Genomic DNA, 18,212 nt, shown 5'->3' with positions numbered 1-18,212 from the left:
TAAGACATTGCAGATTCAGAGAGAAAAAAAAGAAGCAATATCGATAAACAGAGGCGGACTGGGTCAAAAATTCTTACCCAGGAAAATTTGTAGTGGCCTCATACTACGGTTTATGGCCAAAATCACACCGGCCTCCGGCCCACCGTGGTTTCCCCCGTAAGGCTTATGGCCAGTCCGCTTCTGTCGATAGAGAAAAAATATGAAATTGTGAAACGCTTTGAGCGAAATGAAAGACCATGTGATATTGCACGTGCTACAGACCTAAATGAGGCAACGCGGAGAATTACAAAGAATGCAGAGAAAATAAAAACAACTTTCATAGCGGGAACAACTCAAAGTGTAATTAAAATCCATTAGATTAAGACACAAAGAATTGGAAGAGATGGAACGGCTGTCATCTCTTTGGATAGAAAATCAAACAAAAAGCAAGTTTGCTTACGATAGAAGCAAAAGCATTAGCAATATTTTATTACGACTTACGTATTATAATTTATACTTACGTATTATAAAATATGTAAGTATTTTATTACGACTATTTTATTTAATATAATAAATTTTTTACGAATAAAATACGTATTTTATTCGTAAAAAATACTTTTTTAGTATTAAAAAATACTAAAAATACTTTATTATAATATAATATTATTTTTATTACGTATTTTAATCGTTATAAAATACGTAAGCATTTTATAACGATTAAAATTACCCGATTATTTATTGTGTTTGGTAATGTTTTGGTTCCAAATGTGTGTTCAATCTTGGGTGGTCGGCATCTAACCCTACTTTTCCCATAGGGCCTGTTGTTTATATTGCACTGTTTTGCATTGCACGAGGGTTTCTAGGAACGCAACTATCGTGCTATACGAGGACAGACTGTACTGGAGGAAAGGGACTTGGGTGTTACGACACGGTCAGACATGAAATTCTCTGAGCATTGTAAACAGGTTGCAAGGAAGGCCCATGGTGTCCTATCGATGATCTATCGAATTTTTGCAAGTAGAGATAGGGACGTGATAATCCCGTTATATAAGGCTTTTGTTAGACCACACTTGGAATACTGTGTTCAGGTATGGAGACCGCACCTAAAGAAAGACATCGAGCTTCTTGAAAGGGTGCAAAGACGGGTAACTTGCCTGGTGAGATCGGCAAAAGGGCGTCCTTATGAAGAAAGACTTCGAATATGTGGGTTGCAGAGTTTGGAAACTAGACTCCTTAGAGGAGATTTGATTGAGGTGTTTAAGGCTCTGAGAGGCAGCAGTAAAATGAACGAGGACGAAATTTTCAAGATTATAAATGATGCTAGAACTAGGGTCATAAATTCAAGTTCAGGGGGAAATGTTTAGATTGGAGTGCAGGAAGTTTTATTTTAGCCAGCGTGTTATAAATTACTGGAATAAGTTGCCTTCGTGGGTGGTAGAGGCTGACAGTTTGGAGAAATTCAAAGGTCATCTGGATAGTACTTTCGGGCAAGGGAAGCGCATAGGATGATAGGTTTAATTTCCTTTTTTTTTTTTTTTTTTTATTAATTATTATTATTATTATTATTTTATTATTTTTTTTAATCATTGTTTTGTTCGGATTTTTTTTTTTTTTTTTTTTGGCTGGTGCAGCATAAGCGATAGGCTTTCTTGCACCATGCGGCCATTACTAATACTAATACTAAAGATGTAACTACCATCAGGGGTAAAGGGAAGTGTTTTTACTTTCATAAAGGTGACTACAGTGGTCTCAGACAGATTTTAAATTCTATACCGTGGAACCAACTGATGACATTACCAACAGAAAATTCTAAATGGGAAGCATTTACTAGGCTTTTCATACAAATTAAGAAATACTGTTCAAGGTTTAGGCCTAAATGGATGTCAGATGAACTAATGAGACTCGTGACAGATAAGAAAAATGCATGGGATGCATATAAAGTATCAAGTAAACACAGAAGCTTATGGTAGATATAAGCTACTCTGTAATCAAGTCACAAAGGAGGGAAGGCAAGTGAAGGTAGATTAAGAGAAATCTTTGGCAAAGGACTCAAAGAAAAACAGCAAAGATTTCTTTACTTATGTAAATTCTATCAATGGTTCGATGGTTCAACTGTTTATGATCCTGCTCAGGTACCTGACAAACTGAACGAGTATTTGGCATCTAAATTCACACATGAGGAATTGCGTAGGGAAGTGGAGGACAGAAACTTATTAAACTCTAACAGAGACCTAAACGATTTTGTAATAAATGAGAACAAAGTGGAGGACAATTGTTGAAGTTAAACATAAGAAAGGCACCTAGGGTGGATGGGATCTATCCAGTTATATTAAATGAGGCAGCAAAGGAAGTAAACAAACCCTTAGCCATAATTATGAGAGAATCCTTGGACCAAGGGGAGATCCCCCACAGGAGATATGCAAATGTATCCACTATTCACAAAGTGGATCAAAGGGTGGCACAAGTAATTACAGACCTGTTAGTTTAACTTCTTTCCCGGGAAAATTAGAGTTACTGGTTAGAAAAGCATTGCATGTTCATCTAGACAAGACTGCAGTTATAATTCATCCATGGCACTGGTTTGTTACAGGGAAAGTCTTGTCTGACCAATTTGATTGGATGATACTTTTGATCTGATTATCAGCAGTGATTAGTAATGCATTAAGAATTTGCAGATAAAGGAACCACTGGATGACAGCGATTACAGTACACTGATGTGGGATTTACTTAAAGATGTTAACTACCATCAAGGGTAAAGGAAAGGGCTTTTGCTTTTGTAAAGGGGACTCCAGTAGTCTCAGAGAGTTTTTAAATTCTATACCGTGGGACCAACTGATGATGTTACAAACAGTGAATTCTAAACGAGAAGCATTCAAGGAATTAATCTTGGAACCTACTAGGCTTTTCATATCAACTAAGAAATACTGTTCACGATTTAGGCCTAAATGGATATCAGATGAATTAATGAGGCTCATGGCAGAGAAGAAAAATGCATGAGATGTATATAAATTATCAGGCAACACAGAAACCTACAATAGATATAAGCTAGTCTGTAATCAAGTTACAAAGGAGGTGAGGCAGGTGAAGGCAGATTACGAGAAATCTTTGGCAAAGGATGCAAAGAAAAACAGCAAAGAGTTCTTTACTTACGTAAAATCTAGAAGGAAAAGGATGAATCAGATTGGTCCACTTAATGTAGATGTTTGACTGTTGATGATCATGATCAGGTAGCTGATAAACTGAATGAGTAATTTGCATCTACATTCACACACGAGGAGTTATTCGAGGAGAGGAATGCCGGAAGCTTATCAAACTCTAACAGGAAGCTAAGTGATTTTGTAATACAGCAGGCCCTCGTTATAACGCGGTTCACTTTACACTGATTCGCTATAACGCTGTTCTTATATTATAACCCATATCTGACCATAACGTCACAAATCACTATAACGCTCTTTTACAGATTGCATTTTTGGCATGTTTAACGAAACCGTTTCATTTGATGGAGTTGATAGCTTGAAAATAAATAGCAAATCGGGATTAAAATGTTTCCTATGCTCAGTGAAATTTTCTCACACGCTAATTTAATTGCAGTACAGTGACTTGTTACGTAGTTCCAAGATCAACATTTTAAAAAATGATCAAGTATATTGCTTGTAATATTTGTGTTATATGCATTTATCTGAAGTCTAGTCGTCACACGGTACAGTATTATTAGACATCGTGCCTAATGGACAGTTTACTCGAACATTGAATCATAATTAATGCAACCAACGCTGTTACATTTTCGAAGAGTTAATAATGGCGATAAGGGGAAAAAAAAACCAACGTCTGGACACAGTACGAAGACTACAAATGTAAGAAAAAGACTGAATTTGAAAATTAAATTAGACGTTTTGAAGTGAATCAATTCCGGTCAACGACAAGCAGATTAGTGCCATAATTTAAGACTGACAAGTTTAACTGTAGGAACAATTATAAAAAATAAAGAATTAATTTTAGCAGTGGGAAAGATAGCTGTTCCACTGCAAGCAACTAGGGCTAGACCGGCTATTAGGATTGAAATGGAGAGACTAACTAATTTTATCGAAGATAATATCCAATGCAGAATTCAGTTAAGTTAAATATTTGCCTTAAAAAAAAAAAAAAAAAAAAAGAGAGAAAGAGAGAGATTAGCCTATATGATGATCCAAAGAAAACTCACCTAAAAAAATAAAAATACAGAACCATTTAAAACTAGTAAGGGCTGGTTGAATAGATTTAAAATCCAGGGAGAAGCTGCAAGTGCAGATCAAGCGGCCGAAACTATCAAAAAAGAAGTTGTGAAAATTATTGAAGAGGGGTATTATCTGTTGTACTTGTCAACAAGTTTTTAACATAGATGAAGCAGGACTTTTTTTGGAAACGAATGATTAATCATTCGTTTCCAAAGAAGTTTCATATTGAAAGAAGAAAAAACATACCAGGTTTCAAAGCGGCAAAAAATCGGTTGACTTTATTGTTGGGTGATAATGCTGCAGAGATTTTAAATTAAAACCCCTCTTAGTTTACCAGGAAGAGGGTCAAAATACAACCCCAAATCGACACATTTTTCATGATTAAATTCATCAGTTAAATTAAAATCAATTGAATTCATGATTTTAATTGGAATGAATTTTAAGTTTAATTTTGATACGTAAGTAGTTACCTCATAATTATATATGTATGTAATGTAGAATATTTTATATGTACAAATATTTGAATATAAATCAAATATTTTGACCGACAGCTATGCATCTTTTCACTACCGTTTATTATTGATTAGGAAATATCCTATGGCACCGACCGCAACTCACAAATACATATGTTACCTTATGGGAATGCGGTGCTCGCTTAGCGGGGATTCACTTAGTGCTCTGTTTTTCACGAAAGAATTATCAGCATTAAGCAGGGGTCACCTGTAACTGAGAGCAAAGTGGGGGAGAAACTGTTGAAGTTAAATATACGAAAGGCATCTGAGATGAATGGGGTCTATCCAGTTATATTAAAGAAGGCAGCAAAGGAAGTAAGCAAACACTTAGCCATAATTATGAGAGCTCCCTTGGATTCAGGGGGAGTTCCCTATGGACTGGAAGTGTGCAAATGTATCACCAATTCACAAAGGGGGTTCAAAAGGTGAAACAAATAACAATAGACCTGTTAGTTTAACTTGTGTTCTGGGAAAAATAATGGAGTCAGTGGTTAAAGAAGCATTGCAGAATCATCTAGACAAGACTGCAGTAGTTAAGACACAGCATGGGTTTGTTAAAGGGAAGTCTTGTCTGACCAATTTGATGGGATACTATGATGTGTTTACAAAGTAAATGGAAACAAAAAATAATTTTGATAACATATACTTGGATTTCAGGAAAGCTTTTGATACTGTTGCACATGGAAGACTGCTATACAAATTGCAATGGTATGGCATTAAGGGCAAGCTGCTACAATGGATAAAGAGACAGTTGAGTGGGAGACGACAGAAAGTGGTAATCAATGGACACTGCTCTTCGTGGACTAATGTTATTAGCAGAGTTCCTCAAGGTTCCGTGCTGGGCCCATTGTTATTTTGTATATCCATCAATGATATTGATGAGGATATATCAGTTTAATGTCCAAATTCGCAGATGATACAAAGGTTGGCAGAGTTGTTAATGACACCAAGGACAGTTTGCTATTGCAACTGGATCTAGATAAGTTGAGCAAATGGGTTGAGAAGTGGCAACTGAAGTTTAACATTGAAAAATGAAAAGTACTGCATATGAGTAGCAGTAACCCAAGAGAAACGTACCAACTGTGTGGTACTACACTCAGGGAAGTGGAGAGTGAAAAAGACCTGGGGTTAATTGTGTAGTCAGATATGAAGTTCAGTGTGTAGTGCAGACGGGCTGCCAGATCATGGAGTCTTTTGCGATAGGAAATCACCCAAATCATTCCAAACGAAAAAAATTCTCGGATAATCGATTTCCTGGTTAATCCAAAAATACAGCAAGTCCCCAGCATACATACGAGATATGTTCCAGGACTTCCATAAGTCGAGTTTTACATAACTCGAGAATGCCAAATAAAATATTGCTACTTGATATGCCCTGATATGCCAAAATTACAAAAACCACATAATATCTTCAGAAGAATGAAGAAAAGTTATATATTTTTAATTAGTTCAATTAAAAACTTTATCTGGGGATGGCAGTGAAGTAGACAGAGTGGCACATAAGAAAAGAAAACATAAAAGGAAGAAAAAAAGCATGTTAGTACCGTAAAAACTGATATGAGTTTCATAGCCTTGGTTATTATAGTTGACTTCATTGGTGCTGATCCCTTCACTGCTTCTCATATTGTCTTTCTCCTTTATTATTGTGTTCACCGTTGCCACTGACAAATCTCAATTCTCCACGATACTTATTAATGTTTGGCCATTTTCATACATCCTTATTATTTTAATTTTCTGATCCAACTTGATCACTTTCCTTCTCTTGATAGATTTACTAGTCACTTATTCTTATAGTCGGCACCATGATAACAGTCAAAATTAAATTTTCTGAAAAGAACTTCACAGGGTTAAGGTGAAAACTCACTATTATCACCCCATGTGAGCTCACATTTTACTAAAGCACATTTCAGGAGATCACTACCATAAAACAATAAAAACAATTTGCACTTTCCCGGTTACTGAGCTTTTCTGTTAGTGCATCTAATTATAAATGGGTAGTAAACTCGATCTTATTGCATTTGCGATAATACCAATAGCGGGAATTTTGTGGATGTTTAAGTTATAGTACTATAGTGAAATGTGTGTCACCTTCACTGAAATCTTCAGTCATATAAAAAAAAATATAAATAACGTAACGTAAGTCTGAAGCTACGTAAGTTGGGGGCTTACTGTAGCAAAAAACGTTCAGCAACCGACATAAAAAGTATATTGATAGATAAAAAAACAAAAAAACTTAACATATACTACAGTGTCCAATACGATGCTTCCCTTTATTTTTTACAATGCCGATTTTAAATCTAATAGCTTCCCTTTATTTTTTACAGTGTCGTGTATGGTTTGGTCACCAACATTATAATGATTCATTAGAGATTTAACGGATGCACCATTTTCAAACTTTTGAATAATTTCAAGTTTTTGTTTAACTGAAAGCACAACTCTTTTGCATTTACCCATCATTTTTGTGATTTCTAGACAAAAAAAAAAAACGACATCCCTGACATAAATAACAAAACAAACTGTCTTTTTGCAGTGCAACGGAACACAATCGCCGCAATGCACTAAAACAAACTAAACATTTATTCTTTTTTTTGAGCAGGGGGTGTGAAGACAGCAGGAGTTGCAAGATAATAGGTACATTGTCTCCCAATGACGACTTATTTACGACCTGCAAAACATCTGTTTATACCTATTCTAGTATTACTTGAATTTTATGATTTCTGGTAGAGTTTTTTTTTTTAATTTGGAGTCTTGAAGTGTCCCAGTTAATCCGATCCCGGTAAATCGAGAGTCTGCTGTACTTGGATTTCAAGAAAGCTTTTTACTGTTGCACATGGAAGACTGCTGTACAAATTGGAGCAGTATGGCATTAAGGGCAAGTTTATGCTATGGATAATGGGATAGTTGAGCAGACAAAGAGAAGACAAAGAGTGGTAATCAATGGACACTGCTCTTCGGGGACTAATGTTATTAGTCCACGACAATGCGTTCAACACCGAACCCTCGGGGAGTCCCAAGGTTCGGTGTTTGACCCATTGTTATTTTCAATATTTATCAATGATATTATTAATGAAGGTATATTAGGCTTAATGTACAAGTTTGCAGACCATACAAAGGTTGGCAGGGTTGTTAATGACATTAATGACAGTGCACTACTGCAGCAGGATCTAGAAAAGTGGTACTATACTCAGGGTAGTGGAGAATGAAAAGGGCTTAGGGGTAATTGTGCAGTCAGATATGAAGTTTTCTTGCAGTGCAGACGGCTGCCAGAGCAGCTCATGGGGCCTTTTCAATGATATACAGGAATATACAACATCTGGAGTTGCCTAGCCTCCGAACTTTACAATTTGCAGAACTTGGTTCTGAAAATTGCAACGTCTGGAGGCTAGACACCTGCAAGGTGATCTGATTGGGGGTGTATAAGGCCTTGGAATGGTTTGAGCAACTCAATGCTGATGGGATTCTTCCTCTTGCTCAGATTGTGTGCCTGAGGGGGCATAAATTCAAATTGAGGAAAGATGGTTGCAGATAAATGGCGGAAATTTGCCTTTATCCAGTGGGTGGCTCATTACTGGAATAAACTTCCATCGGTTGTTGTGGAATCTGATAGCTTAAATAAATTCAAGGAAGAACTAGAGAAATTTTGGAGCAAAGGGATGGGTGAAATGGGAAGGTTTTTTTTTTTTTATTTGGCTGATGCCGTATAAGCTTGCTTTCTTGCATCATATGCCTCTGCTAATGCTAATCCAACATAAATACCTCTCTATGTGAAATATTTCTTTAAGCTCCAACAAATACAAGGTTCGGGTTATAAGCTTTCTTAGGTACATTAATAACTCAAGCCATATTGCTCCATATACATAATGGGACCGTAAATAGCATGTGTTTTGTGGTTGATCTGGTGTATGCTGTATGAAAAACCATAGTTTACGGATAAAATAAATTAAAAAAAAAAAATAAAATAAAAAACTTAATGTTACCCTCTAATTCATCCAACTAATTCGTCCAGGTTAAAATTCTTCGCATCATTGACAGAATTCAAACTCATGTTTTTTCCATCTGGTATGAGGTTGTTAGAACACAGATACAGATATAGAGTGATTCCACCAGGAATAACTGGTATATCTGTGTTCTGGGATCTGGGATCTAACTTGAGCAACAACACTATCCATCAGATGGCATTTAAATGTAACCCAGACCTGTAGACTTTTTCTTTCCTCTGCGATCCCATGTTGGGAACACCATGCTTGTTGCAGCCATATTTTCAAACTTCATTCATCCATCCAACCTTTCTCACGGACGTGCATGACTATTCCTTTAGGGAATTTCTGTTTTGGTAATGTCTTTCTCTTGAAAATTACCATTAGCCTCAGCCTCATGCCACCAGCCATACAACAGTAAATCTTGTTTTTTGGTGACCAGTCATTCTCACTAGCACTGATTTTCCCCATCCATTTTGTTCACTGTTTTGCTGACTGGCATGTCAAAATTCACTGGAGTTTCATCCATGTTTCCAATACACGTCAATCGATAGTTGTTCCTCTTTCTATGTTTGATTATAAATTTCTGAATTATTTCATCATCCTGTTCTGTGGGAAGGTGCTACAACAGTTGTCTTCTGTAGCAGGACAAGATCATATCTTTTCGTAAATCTGGTACACCAACCAGTAATGTTCATTTCCTTTGCCTGTTTCAGGGCAAAGATTCAAATTTGTCCAAGAGAAACTGTTTCCATTCTGCCGAGCTTCAGTGACAAATTTATTTATTTTATCTTCCATCTGTAGTCACCGAATCAATAAATTATGCAAAACCCTACTTGCCACATAAAAAATTTATTTATTTTATCTTCCATCTGTAGTCACCGAATCAATAAATTATGCAAAACCCTACTTGCCACATAAAAAAGGGACTCCCCACCCCCCCCAAAAAACCATTTTATTTTCTTTTAAATGGCCTAAAGACCTAATGTCTAATAAGAATAAGAACAGTAACTGACGAGTGTGCCACTAGTGGGGTCCGTGTGAGAGTGTGCAAGTGCACTCGTACACACTCCCAATGTGCAAGTGCACACCACTGGAGACCGAGACAGCATATTTGTTATTGTGGTGGCAGTTATCATTGTTTTTCATTCTTTGATGTTTAACGCAGTCTCAAAAACTTCTGTTAATGTTACAATAATCTTTTATTATTAATGTTTATAATATATATATATATATATATATATATATATATATATATATAAATTAGTAAAATAATAAGAGGAGTATACCTCAATATAGTGCATAGAACCCTTCCGTATGATACCCTCCAGAAATTAAAACGGAAAAAACGAAAAAATCGGCAAACTTACCGGTACATTAGAATAAAAATAAATAATTAAATAATCAATTTAACACAATACAAATCAATTTAAAACAATTAAAAATCAAATTAACGCAATTAAAAGAATCAAACGAAAATATTCAAAACGATTTTCCTTCCTGAAGCTGACAACGCTTTTCGACCGTATGTCGTGATCACAGGAATGAAAATTACCGAATCGGCTTAAACCTGTTACTTAAATAGAGATTATTTGTCTTCGCGCATGCGCGTAAAGGTCCACGAATCAGAGATCAAATATGGCCGCCGAACATTAACAGAATTCTCGTGTAATTTAATTTCAACGGTTTCTGCAATTAATAGTCGCGTATAATTACGTTGAACGTTAAGTATTTTGGCTTCGTTAAATAAAAAAGTATGTTTTTCGTTAATGGCATGAAAGGCTAATTCTGACGCTGCTGAACGAGAAGCACGAACTGAGGCTTCGTGTTGATTTACACGAATATTAAGAGAAAATCGGGTCGAACCCTGATAAGACGAGTCGCAATCACCGCAAGAAATGTTGTATACCAGATCATTAATTTGTGTTGCGAACGCTGAAAGAACCGAGCGATTGTTCAATATAGTGTGTAACTTTCGCATTGGCCTAGCTACAATTTTAAATTCGGTATCTTTAAAGAATCTGTTAAGCTGTTTGTGCCACTGTTCAACATATGGGACAGAAATAAAGTATTTTTTGATGTTACTATTGTTGATTGGTGTAGTATTTTGTATCCTATCCTTAGCTTGTACCCTAATTTGGTTTATTGTGGTAATGGAATAACCCCTGTTTAAGAATCTGCTAGTTAATATTTGTATTTCTGAGTCCAAAGCAGATTCCGTCGTTGAATATTTATAGGCATTAAGAAATTGATTAAAGATAATCGATCTTTTGTAGGTGAACGGGTGAATAGCTATTATAATGTAGAAGCATACCGGTGTTTGTAGGTTTTCGATAGATGCTAAATTGTATTCTATTCGAATCCCGGGTAAGCGTGAAATTTAGAAAGTTTAATGACTTAGTATCCGTATCCTCCCTTTCCAATGTAAATTTGAGTCTAGAATGAATATTATTAAACGAATGTAAAATGTCTTGGATAGTATTACTATCGGTAATAACTAGAACATCATCTAAATACCTCCCATAGTATGTGATACGGGTTCGAAAAGGTGTCAAATGTATCTGCTCAATCGTTGAGAGATAGATCTCTGACATTAAGCCACTCAGGCTCAAACCCATTGGCAATCCAAAAATTTGTTTGTATACCTTGTCTCGAAAGGTGATGTAGTTGGCCTCAACTAACAGTTTAATTAAGTGAAAAATTTCCTTAATAGGTAGCTTCGTATAATTAATCGGTGTCGAGTTTTTATTTAACATATCCCAAATAATATCTAATGTGTATTCAACGTTTACATTCGTATATAATGAGGTAACATCTAGTGAGAATAAATTGTCATTGTCGCCGAGTCTACAGTCTTTCAGCGTATTAAATAATGTATCGTAGTTCTTAATCCCAAATTGTATTACCTGTCTAAAGGGTTTTATAATGTTATACACATGTGTGGCTAAGGATGAAAATGCCGAGTTCCTGTAGGAAACAATAGGTCGAATAGGAAACCCAGTCTTGTGTAATTTTACCTGACCGAAAAGTGCAGGAATATTGTATGTTCTGGACTTCAATTCCTTTAACTGAACCATGGTAATGTAGTCGTTTTTTCGATACGTGGTTAACGTTTTATTGTATTGATTGACCAAATTGGTAAACAGTGCCGGGTCTACTTCACGATATGTGGAGGTATCTGACACAACTGAATCTAACTTATTAATATAATCAAGTTTATCTAGTATTACCACTGTATCTCCTTTATCTGCCCTCTGTATAATAATGTCCTTATTTCCCCGAAGCTCTCGTAAAGCTGAACTGTCACGTGTATTCAATTTAGGAAGTCGCGTTTCTTTTATGTTATTCACTACTTGGTTAACTTGTTGAATAAATATATCTTTTTGTGGAACATTACGAAGTCCAAATTCAATATCAATTACGCATTGTTTTTTAGGCAGTTTTCGAGGTGGTAAATTATAATTTAGTCCTTTGGATAAAAGCGAAATCTGGTCCTGTGATAGTGTACACGAGGAAAGGTTTGTAACCTGTTGATATGTCGGTTCGTTGGATAATTGGTGAGGGGGTGTTCGTGAACTAGCTGACATATTCTGTGGTAACACGTTGTGTGTCTGTGGGGGGGATGTCGCCCAACTCGTATGAACTTGGTCGCAATCCCGCGACAATGTGTTAGAATTCGCATGAACGTGTCTTGACCTATCCGATAATGTTTGCAACTTATTAACGTGTCTGTTTTTTATTTCTGAGGCCTGTGCTTCCCGTCGCAAATCTATGGAGGTCTTCAATATAGACCAATCGTTCGGATGTAGATAATTTTTTAATTTATCGCGAAGCTTCCTAACCTGAGAAAGGTATTTTTGTTTATTCGAATAACGAGATTTTAAGGCAAGCTTGACGATATTACGCGATGTCGCCAGTGCTAGTTGTTTTATGCCTGATATTTTTTGGTTTAAATTTACCCTGGCAAACTTCGGAACGATGTTGTTTTGAAGGCAATATTTTACAAAAGAAATATGGTAACTTTGGGCCGAGTACCTTAGTGTAGATTTAATGTAATTTTGTACCAAGCCATTCAAAAAATAACCCATAGTACTGCTGGAGAGACCGGAAGTGAATAAAATAGTCAATAAGAGGTTAAAAGTTAATTAGATAGTATGAATCAGAGCTGTGCTACTCAGTATGTTCTACGTTGATAATAATATTAGTAAAATAATAAGAGGAGTATACCTCAATATAGTGCATAGAACCCTTCCGTATGATACCCTCCAGAAAGATACCGAATTTAAAATTGTAGCTAGGCCAATACGAAAGTTACACACTATATTGAACAATCGCTCGGTTCTTTCAGCGTTCGCAACACAAATTAATGATCTGGTATACAACATTTCTTGCGGTGATTGCGACTCGTCTTATCAGGGTTCGACCCGATTTTCTCTTAATATTCGTGTAAATCAACATGAAGCCTCAGTTCGTGCTTCTCGTTCAGCAGCGTCAGAATTAGCCTTTCGTGCCATTAACGAAAAACATACTTTTTTATTTAACGAAGCCAAAATACTTAACGTTCAACGTAATTATACGCGACTATTAATTGCAGAAACCGTTGAAATTAAATTACACGAGAATTCTGTTAATGTTCGGCGGCCATATTTGATCTCTGATTCGTGGACCTTTACGCGCATGCGCGAAGACAAATAATCTCTATTTAAGTAACAGGTTTAACCCGATTCGGTAATTTTCATTCCTGTGATCACGACATACGGTCGAAAAGCGTTGTCAGCTTCAGGAAGGAAAATCGTTTTGAATATTTTCGTTTGATTCTTTTAATTGCGTTAATTTGATTTTTAATTGTTTTAAATTGATTTGTATTGTGTTAAATTGATTATTTAATTATTTATTTTTATTCTAATGTACCGGTAAGTTTGCCGATTTTTTCGTTTTTTCCGTTTTAATTTCTGGAGGGTATCATACGGAAGGGTTCTATGCACTATATTGAGGTATACTCCTCTTATTATTTTACTAATATTATTATCAACGTAGAACATATTGAGTAGCACAGCTCTGATTCATACTATATATATATATATATATAAAAAAAAAAAAAAAAACATTCTATTTTGTCTAGTCTGCAGCTACTCATCATGGGCAAGTGGGTGAGCATATTTGTTGAGCCATGGCTTGTTCGTTTGTTATTTGGTTTTTATGAGCATTAGCAACTAAGACCATATTGTTCTGGGGATATGCGGTGGTCATTCCCTGACCTTTCCGCATCCTCCGTATTTGGTGGGCACAGGCTCGAACCCCGGTCTAATCAAGAAGCATGTGCTGCGCACTGCTGCTCCTGCCCATCTAGCTACGGAGGTGGAGCCATGGCTTCATCCAATTCCTAACATTATGCTCTGTGGTATTAAATTGTCTTGTAGCTGCACAATTGTTTATCTTTTCTGCATACTCAATAACTTTAAAGCTTGAACTTAGCAATATATTTGTTCCTTCTTGAATCCATTTTGATAGAAAATATGGGTTTACAGAAACAGAATAAAGGAATGCAGATGAAATTATGAAAAACAAAAACTGTTAGAAAAGCAGCACACAAAAATGTAAACACTAAAGACTATTGATGGGTCAGAAGTTGGAACTGATAACCTTCATTTGTATCAAGTATTTGTGAATTTAAAGCAGTATATGCAAAAAATATTCTACTCTTCATGTAGCGACATAAATGACAATAAAAGACTTTACTGTTAAGGTTAGCCTACTATGAGCCTGTGTGTATGTGGTATAGCTTATGTTTACTGAACATATCCCATGAAACTGCATGAATTTGTTCTTCTTCTTGGATTTATCTGTTGTATCAACAGTTATCCTTGACCTAACTTTTTTTTTTATATATGAATATGAATATAAATATTTTATATGAATTTTAATGGTCAAATGCATATATAGTGTGATTTGGTCATAAAAACATATACAGTAATAAAGAATCTATGTAATTCTTTTATGTTTGTCATGCTGTTCCCATTCCCATTGTGAATTGTGTTGGTATTTGCTACTCCAGGCTCTTGCATCTGACATTTATCCAATAATCGACTGTTCATGCCTGTGTATAATATAATGCATGACAGGAATAGTGCTTATAAATACACGCTATATTTTAATATAATCTGAAGTTAAAGATTATAAATAGTTGAATAGCGAAGAAAAGGAGTAAAATCCATAATCAAAACACTTCTAACCAGCTTATATTCCTTCAATAATTAATCTTAATTTTAATTATAATATCCCATGTACTTACACCATGGGGTTCTCCTTTGTCTGGAACAAGGGATGAACTATCAGTCTGTTGCTGTTGAGGTTTACCATTTCCAGTAGTTATTTCAGCATTATTAGATACAGATGAAGGTGGTGGTATGCAAGTACCTGGTTCCTGAGGTGCAAGTGTTTCCTCAAACCAGTGTCCCAAAATAGGTTCACTATCATCATCTAAAAGAAATAATAAGTAATACTTTTTTTTTGTATTACAGAGCACCCTTTCACAAATAGTGGAACTAAAACTATAAATTAACAAACCAAAATTTGCTCAGCGCTATAACCTTACTAATAACAAATTGGGTTTGTCATAATTACAATATAATCTCATAAATCTAGCATGCGTGGCACCCAGCACAATCCCAGATTTTTGAAAATTACAATTTTTTGATGTTATACACACAGTTTAAATATTCAGTGGTAATTCATTATTTCTATTTGATAATAGTCTCTCTGATTCCCATAATCATCTCCACAAATAGCTGCTAGCCAGCAGTAATTGGAAATGTTAACATGTACTGCTGGATTGGTCCAATGGGTAAAGTATTTATAAGAAATAATGGTCATGGGTTCAAACGCTGCCTCTAACACAGATGTTGCTATTGTCCAATATTTTTTAATAGGAGGTATAAATAGTATGATATGATTTCAGAAATTAAATTGCTTTAAAAGCTAAATACATCATACTACTGCTATTACATACTATACTTTGAACTTATATAATTTCCTTCATTTTGCAAATACAGAGTAAACACATTGCAAATATAGAGTAACAATGACATACAATTTTTTGGAATTGTTAGGAATTATGTAAAACAAAAATTGATGGAACAATGCATAAATCCAGCACCCCTGTGGTACCACTTTTTTTTTTGTCCAGCTGGCCTATTTTCTCTCTGCCTTTGTTCTGTTGACAGCAAATGTCAAGTATTACCTGATATTATTTAGTACTTCACAAAAAAAACTGACTGATACTCATTTTAACAGCAAGATATGGGAAGAGTTATTTCCCACCCCACTTTTGCTCTTACATAAAAGTTGGTAACTGTGATTCACTTACATAACAGATCTGATACTCTTAAGTAAATGAAACACAGTTCCCAACTTTTATAAAAGAGCAAAGGGGGAGTGAGTAGTAATTGCATATGTTATATAAGTGAAATACTAAATATAATATCATGCAAGTCTCCAATACAAGACAATCGGCACGTTGCCAACCCTTGGAGAAATATTCAAACTGTACCAGAATTTTGGGGTTCTAATGTACATCATAATAATACAGAATGTACTGAGTCACTTGAAGTGAGCATTTTGGAAAAAAGAACATATTTTCAAAATGCAGTTAATTCAGTTAAGCAAACAAAATTCTACACGTTAGTTAATATTTATTTTATTTATTTATTTTTTTATGAAAACCCCAAATACAAGAATTATTAGAACCTACAGTACTTAGTACAGTGCATGGGTTGAAGGTTGAGAAGATGCAAGAAGATATTTGTTGACATTAGACTTGAACTTCTGTAGATTGCAATTTTCAGGAAATACGTACGAAGGAAATACATATTGTTCCAGAAAACGGAAATTGAAGGAATAAATGAGGAAGACGAAAAGTTGGTTCTGCGAGTTTGAAGTTGAACAGTAAAAGGATGTTGACTCCTTGTGGCACGTGTTCAGACTGCTTTGGAAGAGAGAGAGAGAGAGAGAGAGAGAGAGAGAGAGGGGAAATTGTAGAATCCAATTCAGAAGAACAGTGCCCGTGGACATGCAGCAGAAGCAGAAGATCTGTGAGACAGAGTGGAGAGACTGTTAAAGATGAGTCATTAATTAACCTAACTGCCCTCCTTTGAATGGAATCTAGAAGCTTGAGAGATGTTTTGTGGGCACTGCCCCAGATGTGGGAACAATATTTCATGGTAGGGCGGATTTGTGATTTGTACAGAGTGAACAGCTGTGGAAGAAAAGTAACAGCGAGAGTGAAATAGAAAACCAAGTTTTTTGGATGTAGAGGAAGCAAAATTTGTAATGTGCTTATGCCAAGAGAAATTAGAAGTCAGGGTAATCCCCAACAGAGACATATGATCTCTCCTAGAAATCAGAATGTTATTGAAGATAAGCACAGGCGCAGAAGAATCCTTTTGCGAGATACAAGACAGGACTGAGTTTTAGAAGGATTGATATCAACTACTATATCTTTGCCCCACTGGAGAATTACCTGGAGATCGGCATTTAAGGAATTGGTAGTGGATATTCGAGAAGTTGAAGCTGATTGAGCAGGGCAAGGTTTCTCGAACTGGAAGGTGGGATGCAATGTGCTATCATCAGCAAAACTATGGATAGGATTTTCGGTCAATGGAAGGTCATTTATGTTTAAGGGGAAAAGAGCGGGAGAAAGAACCAAACCTTGCGGAACACCTGAATTTGTGGAGAAGCTAGAAGACAGAGCCATCTACCACCATCCACAGTAAGCGGTCAGAGCGAAAACTGGATATCCAATTACAAAAAAAGTCAGCAAACCATAAGATGGAAATTTATTTAGACTTATATGCCAAACATGATCAGAAGCCTTTGAAATGTCAAGAGCAAATGCTTTTAAGTTTCAACAAACTTTTCCATTGAATTTGTCCATAGATAAGTAACATAAGCCAAAATATCACCATTGGATTGACACTGACCAAATCCATACTGGCGACTGCTGATCAGATGTAAAATTTCAAGATAGTTTAACCATTTGATGGTTAATTGATTTCTCCATTACTTTATAAAGAGCAGAAGTAATTGTAATGGGACAATAATTGGATGAGAGGGATTTGTCACCCTTTTTAGGAACTGGCTGGATATGAGCAAATTTCCAAGCAGAAGAAAAAACACCTTTGGAATAAGAAGTGAAAATAGGAGTAAGTTCAGGAGCACAGGTTTTGAGAACAAGTGGAAAAATACCATTAGGCCCTTAAGCTTTCTTAGCATCAAGATTGTTCGAAATCTTTCTGATATCCTTTTGACTGAAGACCACAGGAGGCGTTGAATGGAGTATACTGGGAATGGTAGGAAGTGGTTTACCAATATCATCAAGACATGATTTGGAAGAAAGGTAGAATGCTAGCAGGTCAGCTTTATCTTCGGCTGAAGTGGTAATAGAACCATCTGATTTTGACAGAGGTGAGTATAGAGATTAGCAAAAGTTGTGGCCAAATAGCTTAGCAAGAGACCAGAATGCTCAATTACCA

General features: G+C 35.8%; 1 protein-coding gene across 1 annotated transcript in view; it reads right to left on the bottom strand.

Annotated features, from left to right (window-relative positions):
- Window positions 1-18,212, bottom strand: part of poe (E3 ubiquitin-protein ligase-like protein poe) — an 849,790-nt gene that overhangs the window by 693,905 nt on the left and 137,673 nt on the right. The window contains exon 12 of the mRNA XM_090388478.1: window positions 14,975-15,162. Within this exon, the coding sequence (XP_090244604.1) occupies window positions 14,975-15,162 (188 nt within the window). The remainder of the gene's footprint in view (window positions 1-14,974; window positions 15,163-18,212) is intronic.

Source organism: Mastigoproctus giganteus, chromosome 14 (assembly GCF_048544385.1).
Source record: "Mastigoproctus giganteus isolate SK-2022 chromosome 14, ASM4854438v1, whole genome shotgun sequence".
Lineage (NCBI taxonomy): Eukaryota > Metazoa > Arthropoda > Arachnida > Uropygi > Thelyphonidae > Mastigoproctus > Mastigoproctus giganteus.
The sequence above is the reverse complement of the archived record's forward strand: the minus strand, read 5'-3'. Positions and strand labels throughout refer to the sequence as shown.